General features: G+C 41.2%; 1 protein-coding gene across 3 annotated transcripts; it reads left to right on the top strand.

Annotated features, from left to right (window-relative positions):
• Positions 1-13,035: 13,035 nt before the first annotated feature.
• LOC132622481 (cysteine protease XCP2-like) lies at positions 13,036-16,248 on the top strand. Of its 3 annotated transcripts, none has more exons than XM_060337098.1 (5): positions 13,036-13,604; positions 14,626-14,861; positions 14,956-15,093; positions 15,195-15,543; positions 15,574-16,248. In XM_060337098.1, the coding sequence occupies exons 1-5, from the start codon at positions 13,112-13,114 to the stop codon at positions 16,182-16,184; spliced, it is 1,827 nt and encodes a 608-aa protein (XP_060193081.1). In that variant the 5' UTR covers positions 13,036-13,111; the 3' UTR covers positions 16,185-16,248. The 3 variants fall into 3 exon arrangements, with proteins under 3 accessions (XP_060193081.1, XP_060193082.1, XP_060193080.1); XM_060337099.1 differs by having other exon boundaries at positions 15,195-15,732; positions 15,850-16,248; XM_060337097.1 differs by having other exon boundaries at positions 13,038-13,604; positions 15,195-16,248.
• Positions 16,249-18,426: the final 2,178 nt, after the last annotated feature.

The raw sequence follows: 18,426 nt of genomic DNA, 5'->3' as shown, positions 1-18,426 counted from the left end.
GAAATTCCCCACCCCGGAAGGGGTGAAAACCATCCGAGGTAAGCAGCCCGCAGCAAGGGAAATGTTCGCGGTAGAGGAAGCAGCACCTCGACCCAAGGAACAGGCTAAGGAGGAAAAGGATGTAACCGGAGGATGCGGCGCCCAATAGCAATCAAAGTACACCGGGTCAGATCTAGTGCATGAAGATGATGATTTCAAGGTACCCAGATCATTCGTCATGCCGGATGACTCGGATGCAACCAAGTAAACCGTAGAGGAGCTGGAGCAGATCATCCTGTTCGAGTACCTATCGGATAGAAAGGTATACCTGGGCACGGGGCTTACCCCGGAGCTCAGGAGTAAGTTAATTGAGTTTCTTCGAGCTAACGCCGATTGCTTTGCATGGTCGCACATAGATATGACAGGTATATCACCGGAAATAGCAACTCACAAGCTCAGCTTGGACGGGAAGTTTCCCCCGGTGAAGCAAAAAAAAAGGCCCATGGCGGAGGCAAAACACGCCTTTGTAAAAGACGAGGTAACAAAGCTTTTAAAAATAGGTTCTATCCGGGAGGTGAAATACCCGGATTGGCTTGCTAACGTGGTAGTAGCGCCCAATAAAGATAATAAAATTCGAATGTGTGTCGATTATAAGGATTTAAACAAAGCATGCCCGAAGGACTCTTTCCATTGCCTCACATCAATAGAATGATCGATGCGACGGCCGGACATGAGATGTTAAGTTTTCTCGATGCTTACTCCGGGTATAACCAAATTCGGATGCACCCAGAGGATCAAGAGAAAACATCCTTCATCACCTGATACGGGACTTACTGTTATAACGTCATGCCTTTCGGACTAAAAAATGCCAGTGCAACTTACCAACGCCTAGTTAATGGAATGTTCGAAAAACAAATAGGGAAAATGATAGAAGCTTATATTAACGATATGGTTGTTAAGTCCCTGGAAACAGAGGACCATTTAAAGCATTTGCAGGAAACCTTTGATGTGCTCTGCAAGTACAACATGAAACTCAACCCGAAAAAATGTGCTTTCGGAGTAAGGTCCGGTAAATTTTTGGGTTTCATGGTGTCAAACCGGGGAATTAAAATCAATCCAGATAAGATCAAGGCCATCGAGGATATCGAGGTTGTGAATAACATAAAAGGGGTACAGAGGCTCATCGGAAGAATAGAGGCGCTGAGTCGCTTCATATCGAGGTCCTCGGACAAGAGTCACCGTTTTTTCTCCTTGCTTAGGAAGAAGAACGATTTTGTTTGGACACCGGAGTGCCAAAAAGCTCTACGAGAATTGAAGAGGTACTTGTCTAGCCCCCCGTTGCTGCACACACTGAAGGCGGACGAGCCGCTTTTTCTCTATCTAGCTGTCTCCAAAGTAGCAGTAAGTGGCGTTTTGGTCCGAGAAGAATCAGGTACGTAATTCCCTATCTATTACGTAAGTAGAACTTTGGGGGATGCGGAGACCCGTTATCCCCATTTGGAAAAATTGGCATTAGCACTGGTAAGCGCTTCCAGATTGCTCAAGCCTCATTTTCAATGCCACCCAATATGTGTAACTACTTACCCTCTGAAAAACATCATACATAAACCGGAGTTGTCAGGTAGATTAACAAAATGGGCTGTAGAAATTAGCGGTTATGATATCGAGTATAAACCTCGAACGACCATTAAATCCCAAATCTTAGCTGAATTTGTGGTAGATTTTACTCCGGCTATGGTCCTCGAGATCGAAAGAGAACTTCTACTGACCTCGGGAAAGGCCATGGGCATTTGGTCTCTGCACACGGATGGGGCCTCGAACCTTAAAGGTTCCGGACTAGGGATTGTCCTTAGGATCCCGGCCGGGGATGTCATTCGACAGTCCATTAGAACTGCTAAATTGACTAATAATAAAGCCGAGTATGAGGCTATGATTGTAGATTTGGAGTTGGCTCGAAGTATGGGAGTCGAAATAATCGAGGCAAAGGGCGATTCGCTTTTGGTCGCAAACCAGGTGAACGACGTTTTCGAAGTCAAGGACGAACAGATGCAGAGGTACCTCAAAAAAACCCAAGTGGTGCTTCATCGATTTAAAGAATGGACCATGCAGCACATACCGAGGGAGCAGAACAGCGAGGCCGATGCATTAGCAAATTTGGGATCCTCGGTCGAGGGGGAGTAAATCAACCCCGGGGCAACGGTGCACTTATCAAACACGGCCACAGAAAACGGACACGCCGAAATATACACAATGGGCTTAACTTGGGACTGGCGCAACAATTACATTGACTACTTGCGTGATGATAAGCTCCCAAATGACCCGAAGGAATCACGGTCACTACGGACCAAGGCTGCCCGATTCTGCTTGGTGGACGACCAATTGTATCGACGCTCCTTCCTCAGCCCCCTGGCTAAGTGTTCGGGCCCCGGTGAAACGGAATATGTGATGAGAGAGGTACACGAAGGAACTTGTGGCAACCACTCCGGTGCGGAAGCTCTGGTCCGAAAGATTATCACGGCCGGTTCTTACTGGAACCGGATAGACGAAGACTCGAAAAGTTTTGTCAGGAAATGTGACGGGTGTCAGAAGCATGCTCCGATGATTCACCAGCCCGGAGAGCTGCTCCATTCGGTGGTCTCACCTTGGCCTTTCATGAAGTGAGGAATGCACATCATGGGTCCATTACCCTGGGCACCGGGTAAGGCTCATTTCATTTTGTTTATGACTGATTATTTCTCTAAATGGGTGGAAGCGCAGGCCTTTGAGAAAATAAGAGAAAAGGAAGTCATTGACTTTATATGGGATCACATCATCTGTCGTTTCGGCATCCCCACCGAGGTAACTTGTGATAATGGTCCTCAGTTCGTGGGCAGCAAGGTCAACAATTTTCTTGAGGGATTGAAGATCAAGAAGATTGTGTCAACCCCGTATCACCCACGTGCAAACGGACAGGCAGAATCCACGAACAAAACCATAATTCAAAACCTGAGGAAAAGGCTTGAAGCGTCAAAGCATCACTGGAGAGAAATATTACCGGAGGTGCTGTGTGCTTACAGAACCACATCCAAATCGAGCACGGGGGAAACCCCATTCTCATTGGTTTACGGGGCCGAAGCCCTTATCCCTGTGAAAATTGGCGAACCGACTCTCCAGCTCAGGTACTCCACCGAGGAATCAAACGAGGAGGCCATGGCCGTGAAGCTCGACCTCACGGATGAACTACGCGAAAGCGCGTTAGTCTGCATTGCAGCCCAGAAGCAGAGAATGGAAAGATACTACAACCGAAGGGCTAATTTTCGACACTTCCAAGTCGGGGACTTGGTGCTTCGAAAAGTTACCTTGCACACCAAGAATCCCAACGAGGGAAAGTTGGGTCCGAACTAGGAAGGTCCGTATAAGATAATCGGGATAACGGGTAAAGGGTCGTACCAGTTGGAGTCCATGGACGGGCAGTGGTTGCGCAATAACTGGAATGTGGCTCACCTGAAAAGATACTATTGCTAAGGTATGGACTCCTCATGTTCTCCTACTAACTTTTCTCTCTTGCAGGGAATCGAGAACTGGATAAAGTTAGAATTTAGGCCTGAAAACACGTGTTGCACTCTTTTCCTTAGTACGGTTTTGTCCCAAAATGGGTTTTCCGATAAGGTTTTTAATGAGGCAACAAGTAGAATGTGTTACTCACCCGATCTTGCAGCTCGATCGAGAGCTAGGGGACTATCACACCCACTCCGGAAGCCGCCCTCAACAAGTAGCACCGGGCCGAAAATGATAGCATTCGATGTAAGGACCAAACGATCATAATGAATCGTGTCCTATATAGCATTTGCTACGGCAAAACAAAGGCCCGGCCATAGCCTTCGATGTAAGGACCAAACGATCATAATGAATCGTGTCCCATTTTATGTCTGCAACGGCAAAGGCAGAAGGAATTAAAATTCTCATATGTACAAACATTTTACAAACACAAAGTTATCAAAAGTTTGGATAGCAAAATCGAAGGGTTTCTTTCAATTAAATGGACTTTACCCCGTATTTCGACACTGTCTCATTCACATACCCTATACGGAGTACCGTGGTCGAAATTCGACAAAGGCAACGAGGTCGTAACGAGCCGGGCAAAAATCACTGAAAAATTCGATTAAGGCAACAAGGTCACAATGATCTGAGCAAAAAATTGATAAACTCCCCCAAACGGGGACTGCTACGTCAAAAATTTAGCCAAGGCTGAAAAAATACCGACCCTAAAGGAAATGCCTATCGTAATTCGGAGACGTCTGAACTTATGAAGCATCAGATAAGTTCTACGGGCACGATGATTTAACGACTACGAGCCTACTTGTTCTAAAGAAGCATCGGATAAGTCCTACGGGCACGGTGAATTAACGACTATGAGTCGACTTGTCCTAAAACGGACCAGCGATTATGGCAAAAATAATAGCAAACATTCAAACGAAGAAACAAGAAAGATGCACTTTTCATTTATACAAAGGATATTTTTACATCAAAAACAAAAGTCCTACAAAGGCAAAAAAAAAAAAAGATAAAAGCCAAATACAGGCCCTAAACTACCCGGAATAGCTGGAGCCGGAATGTTTGGACACCGTCCGCTCAGAATCATCAGAGTTAGAACCGAGGGCATCCTTAGCCTCTCCCTCGATTCTCTTGGCCTCGGCAATAAGGGCCGAAAGATCAGAAAAGCCATGCTCGGCTTGCTCAAGAGTGATCCTCCGAGATTTCCATTTCTCGTGCTGAGCAATAATAGTAACCTGAGCCTCGGCGGCCTCCACGCTTCTCAGAGCTTCATCTAATTCGGCCTCGGCCTGGGCTAGCTTTGCCTCAAGAGCATCCCGAGCCTCTCTAACGACATTATGCATTTGAACGGCCGACTCCAACTCGGCCTTGAGAGCGTCGTTGGCATCGACCGTCTCCTTAAGGTCAGTTTTCAGGTTCTCATACGCTCTTTGTACAGGGTAGTCTCGGATTCGAGCAGACGGTTCCTCTCGGCCAAGCCCGTAGCATTGGCCTTCACCAAATCCAGCTCCCTCCGGAGTTGAGAAACGGTAATCTCAAGCTCATCTATCCTCGAGGAAAATTGAGCATTCTCCCGGCTAAGACCAATCTTGTCAGCTTCGAGACTCCGATTGTACTCGGTCATTGCGGCCAGCTCACTCTTCAACTGACATTTTTCGGCCTTTGTCGCATCGAGCTCGGGTCGGAGGTTGAAAACAGCAATCGCCCGGTTCAACTCCTCCTCTTTCTCCCGGAGGAGGTGTAGATACTTCTCCGTCTCCCAGCCCTGGGCATCCAGTTGGCCCCTTAGATCGTCCATCTCCTGCTGGGCACAGACGAAGGCTTCGTTGACAAGCACCGCACTTTGCAAACAGAGCAAATTAAAAACTTGGATAAAACGAAATGGAAATTCTCGATGAAGCTGTGCAAAAACGGATAAATATCTTACCCGGTTGCCAGCATGCATGCCCTCGTTCATAAGGCATTGCCAGGAGACCCCGGTCATCTTGCGCTTGTCTGAATCCGAGACAAGGGGCCTCAGGTATCTCGCCACGCCCACCGGGCGAGAGAGAAAGCTACAATCTTCAGGGACGGTGACCGTAGCCGATCTTGTTCTCCTCGGCTCCACACTTGAGGCTGGAAAAATACGCACCAAGCTGTCCCGGGCCCCAAAGTCGGTGGTCCAGTTAGCCGACCTCGTGGCCCGAGGGATCGGGAGATGCCCGAACCCTGCAGCTTCGCTGGTTGTAGGAGGAGTGCCCGCGAACACGTCCTCAAATTCATCCACCCTTGGAGCCGGAGTAGAGGAACTTGGAGCGGCCTCAATATCTTCGGCAAAGGTCGGGGGCTCCGCCGTTGCAGCAGGCTCATGCTCGGGAATCGAATGAGCGTTGACGGGTGCTTTGGACTCCCGTTCCGGCCCAGTCCTTTGTTCAGCCTCAGCAGCAGCCGTCTCCCGGGGCCTCTTTGTCCTTTGCAGGGGAATATCTTCCGAAGAAGTTTCACCTGAAATGTCGACAAAGTCAATCGACTGAAGAGGAGCCGGGGAAAGAATTTCTTGCACACCTGTGCGAGAAACCGGAACTAAAAGTCCTTCACCAGCGGAAGGAAGAGATGGAACGACAGTAGTCTCCTCCGGGTTCGGATCTACCGAAGGTTCGGCACCGACTCTCCGAACGATGATATCGGGCTCTGTTTCGTCCCGTAAGGTCCGAGTAACTCTTCTCACCCTTTTCTTCTTCGACTGTTGCCCTCGATCCGATGACCTTTTTCTTTTGGCGGCAGTAGCTGCAGCAAGGGCACGAGATGCACCTGCCGCATCAAACTCGGATGCCGACGTTGTGGGTTCAGCTGTCGACTCCGATCTAGGGGCTACCGAGCCCTTAGGCAAACCTGAAAAGCGAAGATATTAGCGAAGGTCGAAGGGCGAAATGAATAGTAAAAGATGCAGTAAACACGAGTAGAAGTAGAGGGCTACCGTGATTCTGGGCGACCCATCGACCACGTGACAGGTGGGCCCATGTCCGTTTGTCATGAGGATGCTGGTAGAGGAGTGATGTGACCCATTCGCTCAGATTGCGAATGGCCGGAGGAACGTACCCGTTGGCTGATAAAAGTAAGGAAGAAACAATGAGAAAGCGGAATCAAAATTTGACAAAGCATGCTAAAGCGATTACTCAAGGTTTCGGACTTACGCTTGTTATTCCACTTCTCCGGAAAAGGCATGTAATCAGCTGGAATGATGTCATCGGTCTTCACCCGGACATATCGCTCCAACCAGCCCCGGTCTCTGTCTTCGTCCATTTTTGAGAAAAATGAATTCCGGTTGCGCTTGGCAAGTTTTATTACGCCACCTCGGAAAATCCTCGGGGAGTATAAACGTATCAGGTGAGCCAACGTGAACTCCTTCTCGGCATTGTTGGCCAACAACCGAAGGCATGCTATGACCCTCCAAACGATTGGACCAATCTGTGCCAGGGTCACGCCGTAGGTCCGGCACATGTCCAGGATGATCGGATCAACCGGGGGGTCGAGCTTGAGAGATAAAGGGTAAGTGTACACGTACAGGAAACCTTCCCGGTGGTCGGTAATTGATTCGTCTGGTCCGGGAGCAAAAACCCATACCGGGGTATCGCCTCACATCGAATCCCCTGTCTGACACCGAAGAAGGCTTTTCGACCTCAAGATCTTTGTTGAAGTTGGGTCTGGCCGGGATAATGTCCGAGGCCGCAGGTTCGAAGGTGCTCTTCGATCTGGCTGGGGATGCAACCTCGGTTCCTGGGGATGAAACCGAGGGAATTTCATGAGAGGTGGTTTCAGACATTTCGAAAATATGAAAGGATGAGGATTCAGAAGAAGAGTTCAAGAAGAATGAAGGAACTGATGATTGGAGGGATGACAAAGTACAAAGCAACAACACTCGAGCAAGAATAGTTAGCAGAAACGGTGACAAAGTTGATTCTTTTTTCACGTAATATAAGGCAATGGATCAACAACAGATTTGCTATGAAGATAACAGTGTATGATGAAGATGAAGAAGTGCAGTAAAGTGTGAAAGATGAAGAGAAGATGGACCGTGAAAGTGTTGGAATGAAGAGGAAAAGAGCCTTATATAGGTCTGGGGCTGTGACGGTGACGATTCCCCAGCCAATCGGGGAGCGCCACATGTCCCGTAATTAATGTGGAATGACTTGAAACGACGTGCATGCGGCGGTTGTCAGGACCGGCCATTCGGGATAGGACACGTGGTCGATAAAGGGGGAATGTGATGCAACCGTTCCCGCCAAAATGAGGAGATAATAACGGGCCATTGGAGTCACCGGTTTCGTGATTCATCCACTTCTCGTTACTCCGAAAGATTGGTGATCCGAGAAGTGTAGGGACTATCTGTATACGGTAAAAACCAGATGTAAGTTAAACCGGTGAAACGAGAGACCGAAGGAAGAAAGGGCAAGAACATACGTGAAGACTTTCATCCTGAACCGGAGGAACGCCTGTCCGGAGCTGATCGGGAGGACCATTTGGTCCGGTTCCTTCATCACCGAGTTGGTCGAGGTCGTTACCCCGAGTATCCGTGCCGTTGGTCCGGTACAACCGTTGCACACGAGCCACGCGTCAGTAGCGTCCTGCCATGGTCAACCACCAACCATGCGTGTGTCAGGCCGTATGGCCAACCTAATCCCACTAAATCCGCTCAGAGTCGTCCTTTCTCTTATTTTTTAATGATTAGTATTGTATGAAGCCCATGAAGGCAACATTATAAATAGAGCCCATCCCTCTCCTTTGGGGGGGTTGGAATAAACACACCTCAAGAATACTTTGTAATAGCAATACATATATACAAAATCTCTCTCTCTCAATCGTCTGCGTTCGGTCATATCTATTGCATTTATTTCTAGCATTATTACAATTGGGTAACATTCATGCATTAGAGAGCATACAAACAAATCGTAAATCACCGATTATCATTGCTCTCATCTTATTATATCCACGTCTATACCTTTCTCTCATCAAGTGGATCAAGACTAAAGCCACATATCTTATACCCATTCACAAATTAAATTGATTATTCGAATTCGGGGTAAACAAACTGAATGATTTACCGATACAAGTAATAATTAGTTTTGTCCATGTGATACAGTTTTTTTGGGAGGGTCTGATGTGATCAAAGATCTTTTAAAATTTGAGAATCTTTTGATCCGCGATTTCCACAATGGTGGGCTTACTTTTACAGAAATTTCAGTTCTCTTTATTGTATGCATTGACATATTGAATTCTTATAATCCCAGCTTGTGCAATCTAAAGATGAATAAGAAAGATATTACAAGATGAGGAACTACATTTATCACTGATAAAATAAAAATTCAGGTAGTCAATTAATACGAGACTATCATGATTTTCCAACATTATTACTTAAGAGAAGCTAATAAGGCTATGAAATTCGACGGCAAACATAAAAAAATGTCATTTCAAGGGGTATATGAATTAAGCAGCAAATTTGTAAGACTTGATCCTTTGCCCCTCAGTTTGGTAAGAGGAGAGGAAGGGAGAAACAAATGGATTAGTTAACTTAGCACATTTAATATTGAATTAAGCGAAATATGTGATTTTGGTCCTTAAAGCTAGTGGAAGTTAATTATTACACGCCTTTATTAGGTGATTTTGCTTACTACGGTTTGTAATTACTTAGTGATAAGGTAATATTAAAGAATAATCTCTCTTGATTGGTTAAAATAAAAAAGTAAAATAGAAAATATATTATTATTATAACGGCCAAGTAAAAATAAAAAAAATAAATAGAACAACAGAAAAAGGAAAAATTAGACTAGGTGAAAAAGATCCCACCATCAACTAATCAAGTTCCTTTGGCTCATCAAGACTCACATTCTGACTCTAAGCACTGAAATATCTCATGGAAATTTTTTACCATGGGTAAGGAAGGCACAACAAACAAAAGGTAGGTGAGGCTCACCCTTTGGTAGACAAGTGGAATGAGTAGGTCCCACCACTAACTTTGCTTTTCATACCTTTTATTCTTCTTCTTTAAAATTCCGTTGATCACCTTTGTTCACCCTTTCTAATTTATTTTTCCTCTCACAGTTATTTCTCTGTCCTCCCCACTGTTATTTTGCATAGTTATTTTACAATCAACGTCTACTGGGACGATTTAAACATTACCAAAGTTTAAATTAACCTTTGTTTTTTTATGATAATTTAAACATTACAAAAGTTTAATGTTATAAGAAATGTATATGAATATCATTTGATATTTTAAAATTAAATAATTTTATTATCTTTTATACATCAACAAATTGAAAAAAATATATGAGTTTTTGCTAAAACTATTTGTGTATAACAGTTAAACAACTGATTAAATGCTATTATAGGTATATGAGCCCGTTTGGATTGGCTTATAAGTTGCTGAAAATAACTTATAAGTTGTTTTAAGTTTTTTTTAGTGTTTGGCTGGACGGTTTATAAATCATTTTTGCTTAAAATAAGTCCAAAAAAATAAGTTGGGGTAGCTCCACTTTTTTTTTGACTTATAAATTATTTTCAGCTTATAAGCTGCGCCCAAAAAAATAAGTTGGAGTAGCCCAACTTATTTTTTTGAGCTTATAAGCCATTTTCAGATTATAAGCTGTTTTTTTTAAGCTAAGCCAAACGGGTCCTATAACAACCAATCGTTATATAAGACAATAAAAATCCGGCTGAACAATTTTTTTATAGCGAAAATTGATTGTATTTTCTAAATTCCTATGCTAGTCAACTCTCCATTTAGGCAAGACATAAAATTCAAGGAAGATGATCTTAAAAGTAAGACTAAAAATATAAACTAAGTTCAGAATAAAAATGAAACACAAACGAATGGTTGTTATAGTGATTGATTATCATGTAATTCCACTATTCGCTTGTAGGTAATTTTTACATTATTAAAATCAGCATTGGCACTCTTAGCTTGTCGTTATTTCTGAACTATTAATATTAACATTGACAAATTTTATATTAAATTCTTACAAGAATGTGCAATATACAAAATATAGTATTTACATAAATGAACTACTTATAATAATTATTTTCCCAAAGAAATAAGAATATGTTACCATTTATTACAAGAGTTGAAGGCAGGGAGTACGTGGATAGATTTATTTTTTTCTAGAAGTGGAAAGTGAACAAAAAGTATTTAGTTTTACAATTTTTGTGCCATAAATTCCATAATACAACTAATGAGCATAACAAAATAGTAAATCTATTATTGTTCCTTCCATGTTATTACCTTCTCCTTAGGGGGGGGGGAGTGGTTAAATAAAAAAATACGCCGATCGGGCATACTATGTGTAACGATTTCCTTCATTCACGATAAATAAAAAGATAAAAAGAGAAGTCATTCCATTTCGATAAAAGACCCACACCCAAATTCCATAGCTTTTGGTTCGCTATCCCGATCATCCGGTACTGATCATTGATACTGTAAAAGTCGTTTTCTTACTTTTATGCCAACTCATGATCTAAACAGGTCACACATACACCTTAGTACATGTTCCTCGATGATGCTGAGGGCACCCCCGAAGAATGGGGGATTTCGTGCCATTTCTGATTGATTGTCTTGTATTTCTAATAAGTTGTTTAATAGTTAGAAAAAAAAAATTCATGCAAAGAGAGAGAAAGATGGGAAAGAAACGACGCATTTGTCTGAGAGGAACTCCAATTAAAGAAAAAGAAAAAAAATGATGGGAAAGGAAATGAAGAGAAAAAAGGTATCAAAAGTACTGGTGGGACCTACAGTTTCCACTTTTCTAACATTTTGTTGGTTGTGCCCACTCATGGTAAAAATTTTCGTGATGATGGTACTCTTTGGTGCTTTTTTATTTGTCTAATTAAAAATAAAATTCTATTTTTATTCATTCACTTTAGTAAATAAAGAAAAAAGTTATTTAATTTATAGGATAGGGACAAATAAAGGGGTACGGAGGGAGAAGTTATTTGTTGGTCACAAATCAATGGATCCACATTTACTGGCACTGCACTCACCAACTCTCCACTAGTGTACACCCTCTCTCACTCTCAAAGAGAAAGATGAATATTTTTCAAATTTGTAATCTTAATATTTTATAATATTCATGTTATTATAAAAAAATTCATTAAGAACAAAATTAAGAAAATAGCTATTAAATTAGAAAAAATTAGAGATTGTTTTTAGGAGATGCTATAGTAGTAATAAGAAAATCGTGGCATATCAAATGAACAAAGCAGTACGAAAAAACTGCTCATACTTCTACCGAAAAAGAAAAAAAAACCTGATGATATGTTTTCTCTTTCTCAGACCGAAAGGAACTTTATATCGTCAATCAAAAAGAAGAAAGAATATGGCTTTGCAGATTCACCGTGCTGTTGTCTCTAAACTTGTTTTATAATTGCGCAAGATCTATCTAGTAGCACAAAACACATGCTTTCGGAGAATCCTGTATACACAATATCTCTTAATTTAAAATATGCTCATTGATTTTGAACCCCAGTTAAAACCCTTACCTACAAGGCTACAACACATGCACCATTACAATTTATTTATACTAGTTTAAGTTAAGAGTTATTATAATTACCTTTTAAGTGATGCACTTGTGTTGTTAAGCGCATAGAGTTTCTCAAACTTCAACTGAATAGAGTTGTTTCAAACAGTTGATTGAATCATTGAATATCACATCTGCTTTTTCATGACCTGTGAAAATGTGGGTTTTCCAAGTGTGCACCACAAAAAGATGCCACTTACAACTTAGTGAAAATGAATTATAGTCGTTAGTTTAGTCACCAGCTGTAAATAGGGACAAACAGTAAATATTTGAAATTAACTATGAGTAACCCAATTCATGGTAATATATTAATCAGAAAATGCTTTTAAAATATCCTTACCTACCGACCTCTTCTTTCTACCGACCTCTTCTTTACCTACCGACCTCTTATTTCTACCGACCTCATCTTTGACATTTGGACATGCGATTTCATTTCAAATTATGAGATAAAATTAGTTTTTAGACATGTAATTTTATCTTTGATTTTATCTTATGAGATGAAATTCTAAATCGTTCAAAAAGATATGATTTGGGATTTGAAATCATAATTTTAAAAAATATAAATATAAAATTTAACTCATACATTTATATTTTGTAAAAAAACTCATAAGTTGGTAGATATATTGTTCGTACCATGTGAGAGGATTATATTAAAGAGTAGTTACATTACTATTCATGTTAATTTTTTTTTATTAAACTAAAGTCTAATCAATTGATGTTGTATTTTTAAAAAAGCCTTCTAATAGCATATTAATTTTATTATGAACTATGATTTACTTATTTGGTAAGATTATATAAGAATTGAATTTTTTTGATAATTTTCACAACTTGTAAGGTGTTTATATTTATAAAAATACTACAATTTAAAAAATTCAAATGTCCAAGCATGGTTTCATCTCGCCGACTCATTAAACAATTGTATTATTGCATGCTGAAAACAACTGCTAACTGTTGTTCATTCCATATCATCCTTTAGACTGATTGAGAGCCACCTTTACTATATAAACAGAAATGCCTGATTAAAATCATTTATTGGACAATGTTACAGGAAAATGGGAAATAAACAAGAAACCTATCTTCTCCTTTTCCTTTTCCTGATCTTAGCTGCTTTATCATCTCAAGTTTATTGTTTCTCTAGTGATTTCTCAATAATAGATAGACCAAATGAGTTCATATCAGATGGAAGAGTTTCCCAACTGTTCCAAGAATGGAAACAGAAGCATGGGAAAGTTTACAAGGATGAGAAAGAGGAGGAAATGAGGTTGGAGAAGTTTAGAAGGAATGTGGAGTATATAGTGGAAAAGAACTCAAAGAGGAAGTCACCTTCAGACCATTTGGTTGGTCTGACCAATTTTGCTGATATGAGCAATGAGGAGTTCAGGGAAGTTCATGCTTCAAAGATAAAGATACCCTTTAACAAGAGACAGATTATTCAGATGAAGAATGTGGAAACAAATCCAACTCCAATTTCTTGTGATGCTCCTCCTTCAAAGGATTGGAGGAAACATGGGGCTGTCACTGAGGTCAAGAACCAATACCTATGTGGTAAGCTAACTTATGTTCTTTTATCCTTTTAAATTGATCATGCTACCAATAGGTAGATGCTGTTTTATCTGTTTGCCAGTCAGTTGGCCTGAATTGTAAGGGTTCCCCTATCTCTTGAATTCTCTTACAGTGTTTAGTAACTACCTTGTTGCTTATTGGTTGGAGGTGGTTGTGAAGTTCACAGCATAGTACTAAGAAATAAATGGTGCTTCTATATATATATATATATATATATATATATATATATATATATATATATATATTTTGGATCAAGTATAAATGGTGCTTCTATTTAGTCCTTATGTGGATAGAAAAAAAGGATAAACAGCTAGTAGAATGATTTGAACATTCATTTGACAGGAATAAAAAGGGCAATCAGTTGATTTTATTCTGTTTCTCTCTCAGGTTATAGAGCATAAGGGTGCAGTGGTTTCTTTAATTTGATTTGCTTATGATCATAGAATTTAAAAAATGAACATTGATAACTAGTTTCCACCCGAAAGATGTGCTATTGGAACTTCCCTCTCTTCAATTATGTAACACAAAAAGGGAAAATGAAGATACTGAATACCTTCTTTAAGCTTCAAGCTTGACTACAATCTTGCTCAGAATCCAACCAAAACAAACTAAAAACAAACTAATTCTGCTTTGTTTTAAAGAAATATATCTTCATGTCCTGGTGCTTTTAGCGCTTCGTATACCAGTACTTCGTTGGGGTTTATAAATAGCATTGGAAGCCACACCAAAGTTGGATTGACTTATATTAGGTTCATGTTTTACATCTAGGCAGTTTTAAGCATTATGTTCCCTGACACGAGCAGTATCAATGGCAGAATAGGCAATCTACAAATTGAGCTAACTTACAGTCTAAATGGACCCTCCTTTGGCTAAAGTTGCTGGTCAATAGTACCGCTACTATGGGCGCTTCCTGCTTTGCAATTTCGTAACAATTAAGATGATCTATGGTCTTTAAATCTATATTAGTGGAGTAATTATTTTGATTTCTACCAAACATTTGCAGGAGCTTGCTGGGCATTTTCAGCATGTGGAGCCATGGAGGGAATAAATGCAATAGTTACTGGTGAACTTATTAGCCTTTCTGTCCAACAAATTGTCAATTGTGATAATTCAAGCAATACCGGCTGTTATGGTGGGTATATGGACCCTGCTTTTGAGTGGGTGATCAATAATGGTGGCGTCAATTCAGAATCTGATTATCCATACACAGTCTCTCAAGACGCATGCAATATCACCAAGGCATATGATGATCAATTTCATATCAAGTCTTCTATTCATTTTTCGAAATAATATCCTTCTTTGAAAGAAAATCTTGATCATTGTTCCTCAACAGGTGAACCATAAGGTTGTAACAATTGATGGATACCGAGATGTTCAACCGGACGAAACTGCCCTTCTTTGTGCTGTTGCTCAACAACCTGTCAGTGTGGGCATCGATGCAACGAGTGCTGATTTTCAACTATATAGAGGGGTACTCTCATCTGTTACTCCTTCACATAATTCTTTGCCCTTCTCTCACAAATCCCAAAATGACGTGCACTTTGTTTCTTTTGTATTATGGGAACAATGCAGGGAATCTATGATGGAAGTTGCTCTAGTAGTCCAGATGACTTAAGCCATGGAGTACTGATAGTAGGATATGGTTCTGAAGGAGATGATGACTACTGGATAATCAAGAATTCATGGGGTACATCATGGGGAATGGAGGGGTATGGATATATAAGAAGAAAGAGTGATTTGCCATATGGTGTTTGTGGCATTAATTCCATGGCTTCTTATCCGACGAAGGAGCTGTATTCTGCACCATTTCCTTTTTCGTCTCCAGACCTTCCACCACCTTCCACACCATTTCCTTATCCGTTTCCAGACTTTCCACCACCTTCCACACCATTTCCTTATCCGTTTCCAGACTTTCCACCACCTTCCACACCGTTTCCAGACTATCCACCACCTTCCACACCATTTCCTTTTCCGTCTCCAGACCTTCCACCACCTTCCGCACCATCTCCTTATCCGTTTCCAGACTTTCCACCACCTCTTCCACCATCCACACTGCCCCCTCCACCACCTTCCACACCATCTCCTTATCCGTCTCCAGACTTTCCACCACCTCTTCCACCTTTCACACTGCCCCCTCCACCACCTTCCACACCATTTCCTTTTCCTTCTCCAGACCTTCCACCACCTCTTCCACCTTTCACACTGCCCCCTCCACCACCTTCCACACCATTTCCTTTTCCGTTTCCAGACCTTCCACCACCTCCTCCACCATCCACACCGCCCCTTCCACCACCTTCCACACCATTTCCTTATCCGTTTCCAGACTTTCCACCACCTTTTCCACCATCCCCTCCGCCCCCTCCACCACCTTCTACGCCATTTCCTTATCCGTCTCCAGACTTTCCACCACCTCCTCAACCATTCCCTCCACCACCTTATGCACCATCTCCCCCTCCACCTCACCCACGATCCCCTCCGCCCCCTCCACATTCCCGAGCGCAAAAGTGTGCGCCCCGGGCGTTAACTTTGATTTTTGTTATTTTAAAAGTGTTTTTGCTATAGATTATGATTTTTATTATTGGTGTAATGATATTTGTACTTTATGTTATTATGTTTTCATGTTGTAGTTGTTTTTTCTAAAATATATAATATAAATAACTCTCATAGAAAATAACATGTCATAAATAATTTTTGTAGATGATTATGTCTGAAAATGGTTGGATAGAGATTTCATAGCACTATGTTCAAGTAACTTTATTCATTTTTTTCATTGCTTTTATACTTTTTACCCTTCTTCTTCTTTGAAATATATACATAAAAATTAATGCAAATATTAGTCGAGGGTGGAAAGGAATTAATGTGGAGATTGAAGATGAAGTGGATGAAGATTTCATTTTAAAGAATATCTAGGCTATTTTTATTTTTATGTGTTGTTGCCTTTTTTAAATAATAATTATAATAGTTTTTTTTTACATTATTGGTGGTTATCTCTCGATCCTAGAGTCTATCGGAAATAACTTCCCTACGCCACAAAGGTAGGGGTAAGGTCTACTTACATCCTACCTTCTTCAGATTTCACTTGTGAGAATACACTGGGTATGTTGTTGGTGTTATATTATTGGTGATTTATTTGAATTTATTTGCAGAATTTTAATGAAAATTTTACTTTTGCTTATATTTTTAGTAAAAAATTTATAAAATAGCAGATACATGAGACATACGTCCGTAGATCCATGGACTTACGACCCCGTATGTTGAGACTTACGCCTCGCCCCGTGTTGCATAAAACGCCTGGCTTCGTGCTTCTGCCTCTTAAAATACTGATCTAAATCAGGATGGGCCATGATCGAAACTTACCAAGCTAATATTCAAGACCAACACGCATTTAACAAGCTAATATCCACTAAGCGAATCCTTTAAATCATGTCATATCAAATAATTCCATGGAATAACATGCATGTTTTCCATTAAAATCGTTAGCTATCAAAAAATGAAGTTGGAGATTTGTTTTTACAGGTTTAAAGACAAGTCGTATTCAATCCGGAGACTCTCTCGAATGAGCTCGAGGTTTGATTGTTTTTCTTATAAGGGATACAAGTAATAATATTTATCTAAGTTAACAGTGTAAATGGAAAGTCAGAAAATCACAACAATGATCAGATCTCCGAGAGTAAGTATATTTCTCAACCAAATAATAATATAAGAAGTGAGAACTTAGGTACAAAAGTGTGATGATCCTTTCTTCTCTCCTAAGCTTCGTTTATATGGACAAACCCTTGGCATGTTATTTCCCTAGGTGACGTCAGTCTAGTGACGCAACTTGGAGTCTGGCGCACAGTGGCACTTTGCTCGATGACGGCTGATGTGATAGGAGTTGTTAGGAGTGGGAGGCAACTGTATAGATCCGCTTGAGACTCTTGCGACTGCGGAAACTTCTCGGCTACACTTTGAGTCTCCCGAGCGTGCTTTCTCTTTATATTTCAAGACCTGAAGTCTCCGGACTCACCATTACTAAATACCATCGGGTGTTCATACCCGCATACAAATAGTCCCCCACTTTCTGGACTTTCTATTTTTGTGAAATATCAGGAAGTGGAAGAGAAAAGCTGTCAGTCATCAATCTCGCTATATGACAATTCTTGAGAATCACGCTCTGGGACAACTGTTGTTATTATCCTCTCACGGCATCACTTAGCATTAAATGCTCTTTGCTCCTAGACTGTGGGGTTTCGAGAAACGGAAGGACCGTCGCGTCCTATTGGCTTCACGCATCGACATATGGGCAATCACGCTTTCTGAAGCGCTTTTTCAAGGCGTTGATTGATGTTTCCCTAAGGATGCTCACTGTTTTCCCTATATAAACTAGCCATCCCAAAACATTATTTTCATCCTGACCTCGCATCACTAATAACCATGTTCCATCTTTATTCATAGCAAGTTAACGATGAATCCTTTATCTTCAATCTCCGGCCCTTCAACCTTGAGACCCCTGCCGATATTTTGCTTTTTAAGATGAGTTTCTCCTTGCCTGCTCTCAATACCTGAAATTGTCTGGCCATCTTTTGGCGAAACCCGTCTTTTGATGCCCTCTCAAAACTTTTGGTTTTCGGGAGGGGTCGTCTTGATCAGCTCTGACCTCTGCGTAACAAAAAATTCTTCCCTCTTGGTTTGAGGCAAAAGACCTTCTCCCATGATACCTTCTTTTGCCACTCTCGATTGGCTGGGATTTCTCTGGCCCACCGGTTTTTCAAGAGTTTTCCGCACAAGGTATAGTATATGTGTGGGACGACTGGTACCGCGCGCT

This window comes from Lycium barbarum, chromosome 12, assembly GCF_019175385.1.
Source record: "Lycium barbarum isolate Lr01 chromosome 12, ASM1917538v2, whole genome shotgun sequence".
NCBI lineage: Eukaryota > Viridiplantae > Streptophyta > Magnoliopsida > Solanales > Solanaceae > Lycium > Lycium barbarum.
This window is presented reverse-complemented; position numbering and strand designations above follow the sequence as displayed.

Excerpts from the sequence above, each read along its gene's own strand:
- LOC132622481 (XM_060337097.1), top strand. The coding sequence starts at position 13,112 with ATGGGAAATAAACAAGAAACCTATCTTCTCCTTTTCCTTTTCCTGATC. Across the intron at positions 13,605-14,625 it reads CAAGAACCAATACCTATGTG|GAGCTTGCTGGGCATTTTCA; the intron begins GTAAGCTAACTT and ends AAACATTTGCAG. Across the intron at positions 14,862-14,955 it reads ACGCATGCAATATCACCAAG|GTGAACCATAAGGTTGTAAC; the intron begins GCATATGATGAT and ends GTTCCTCAACAG.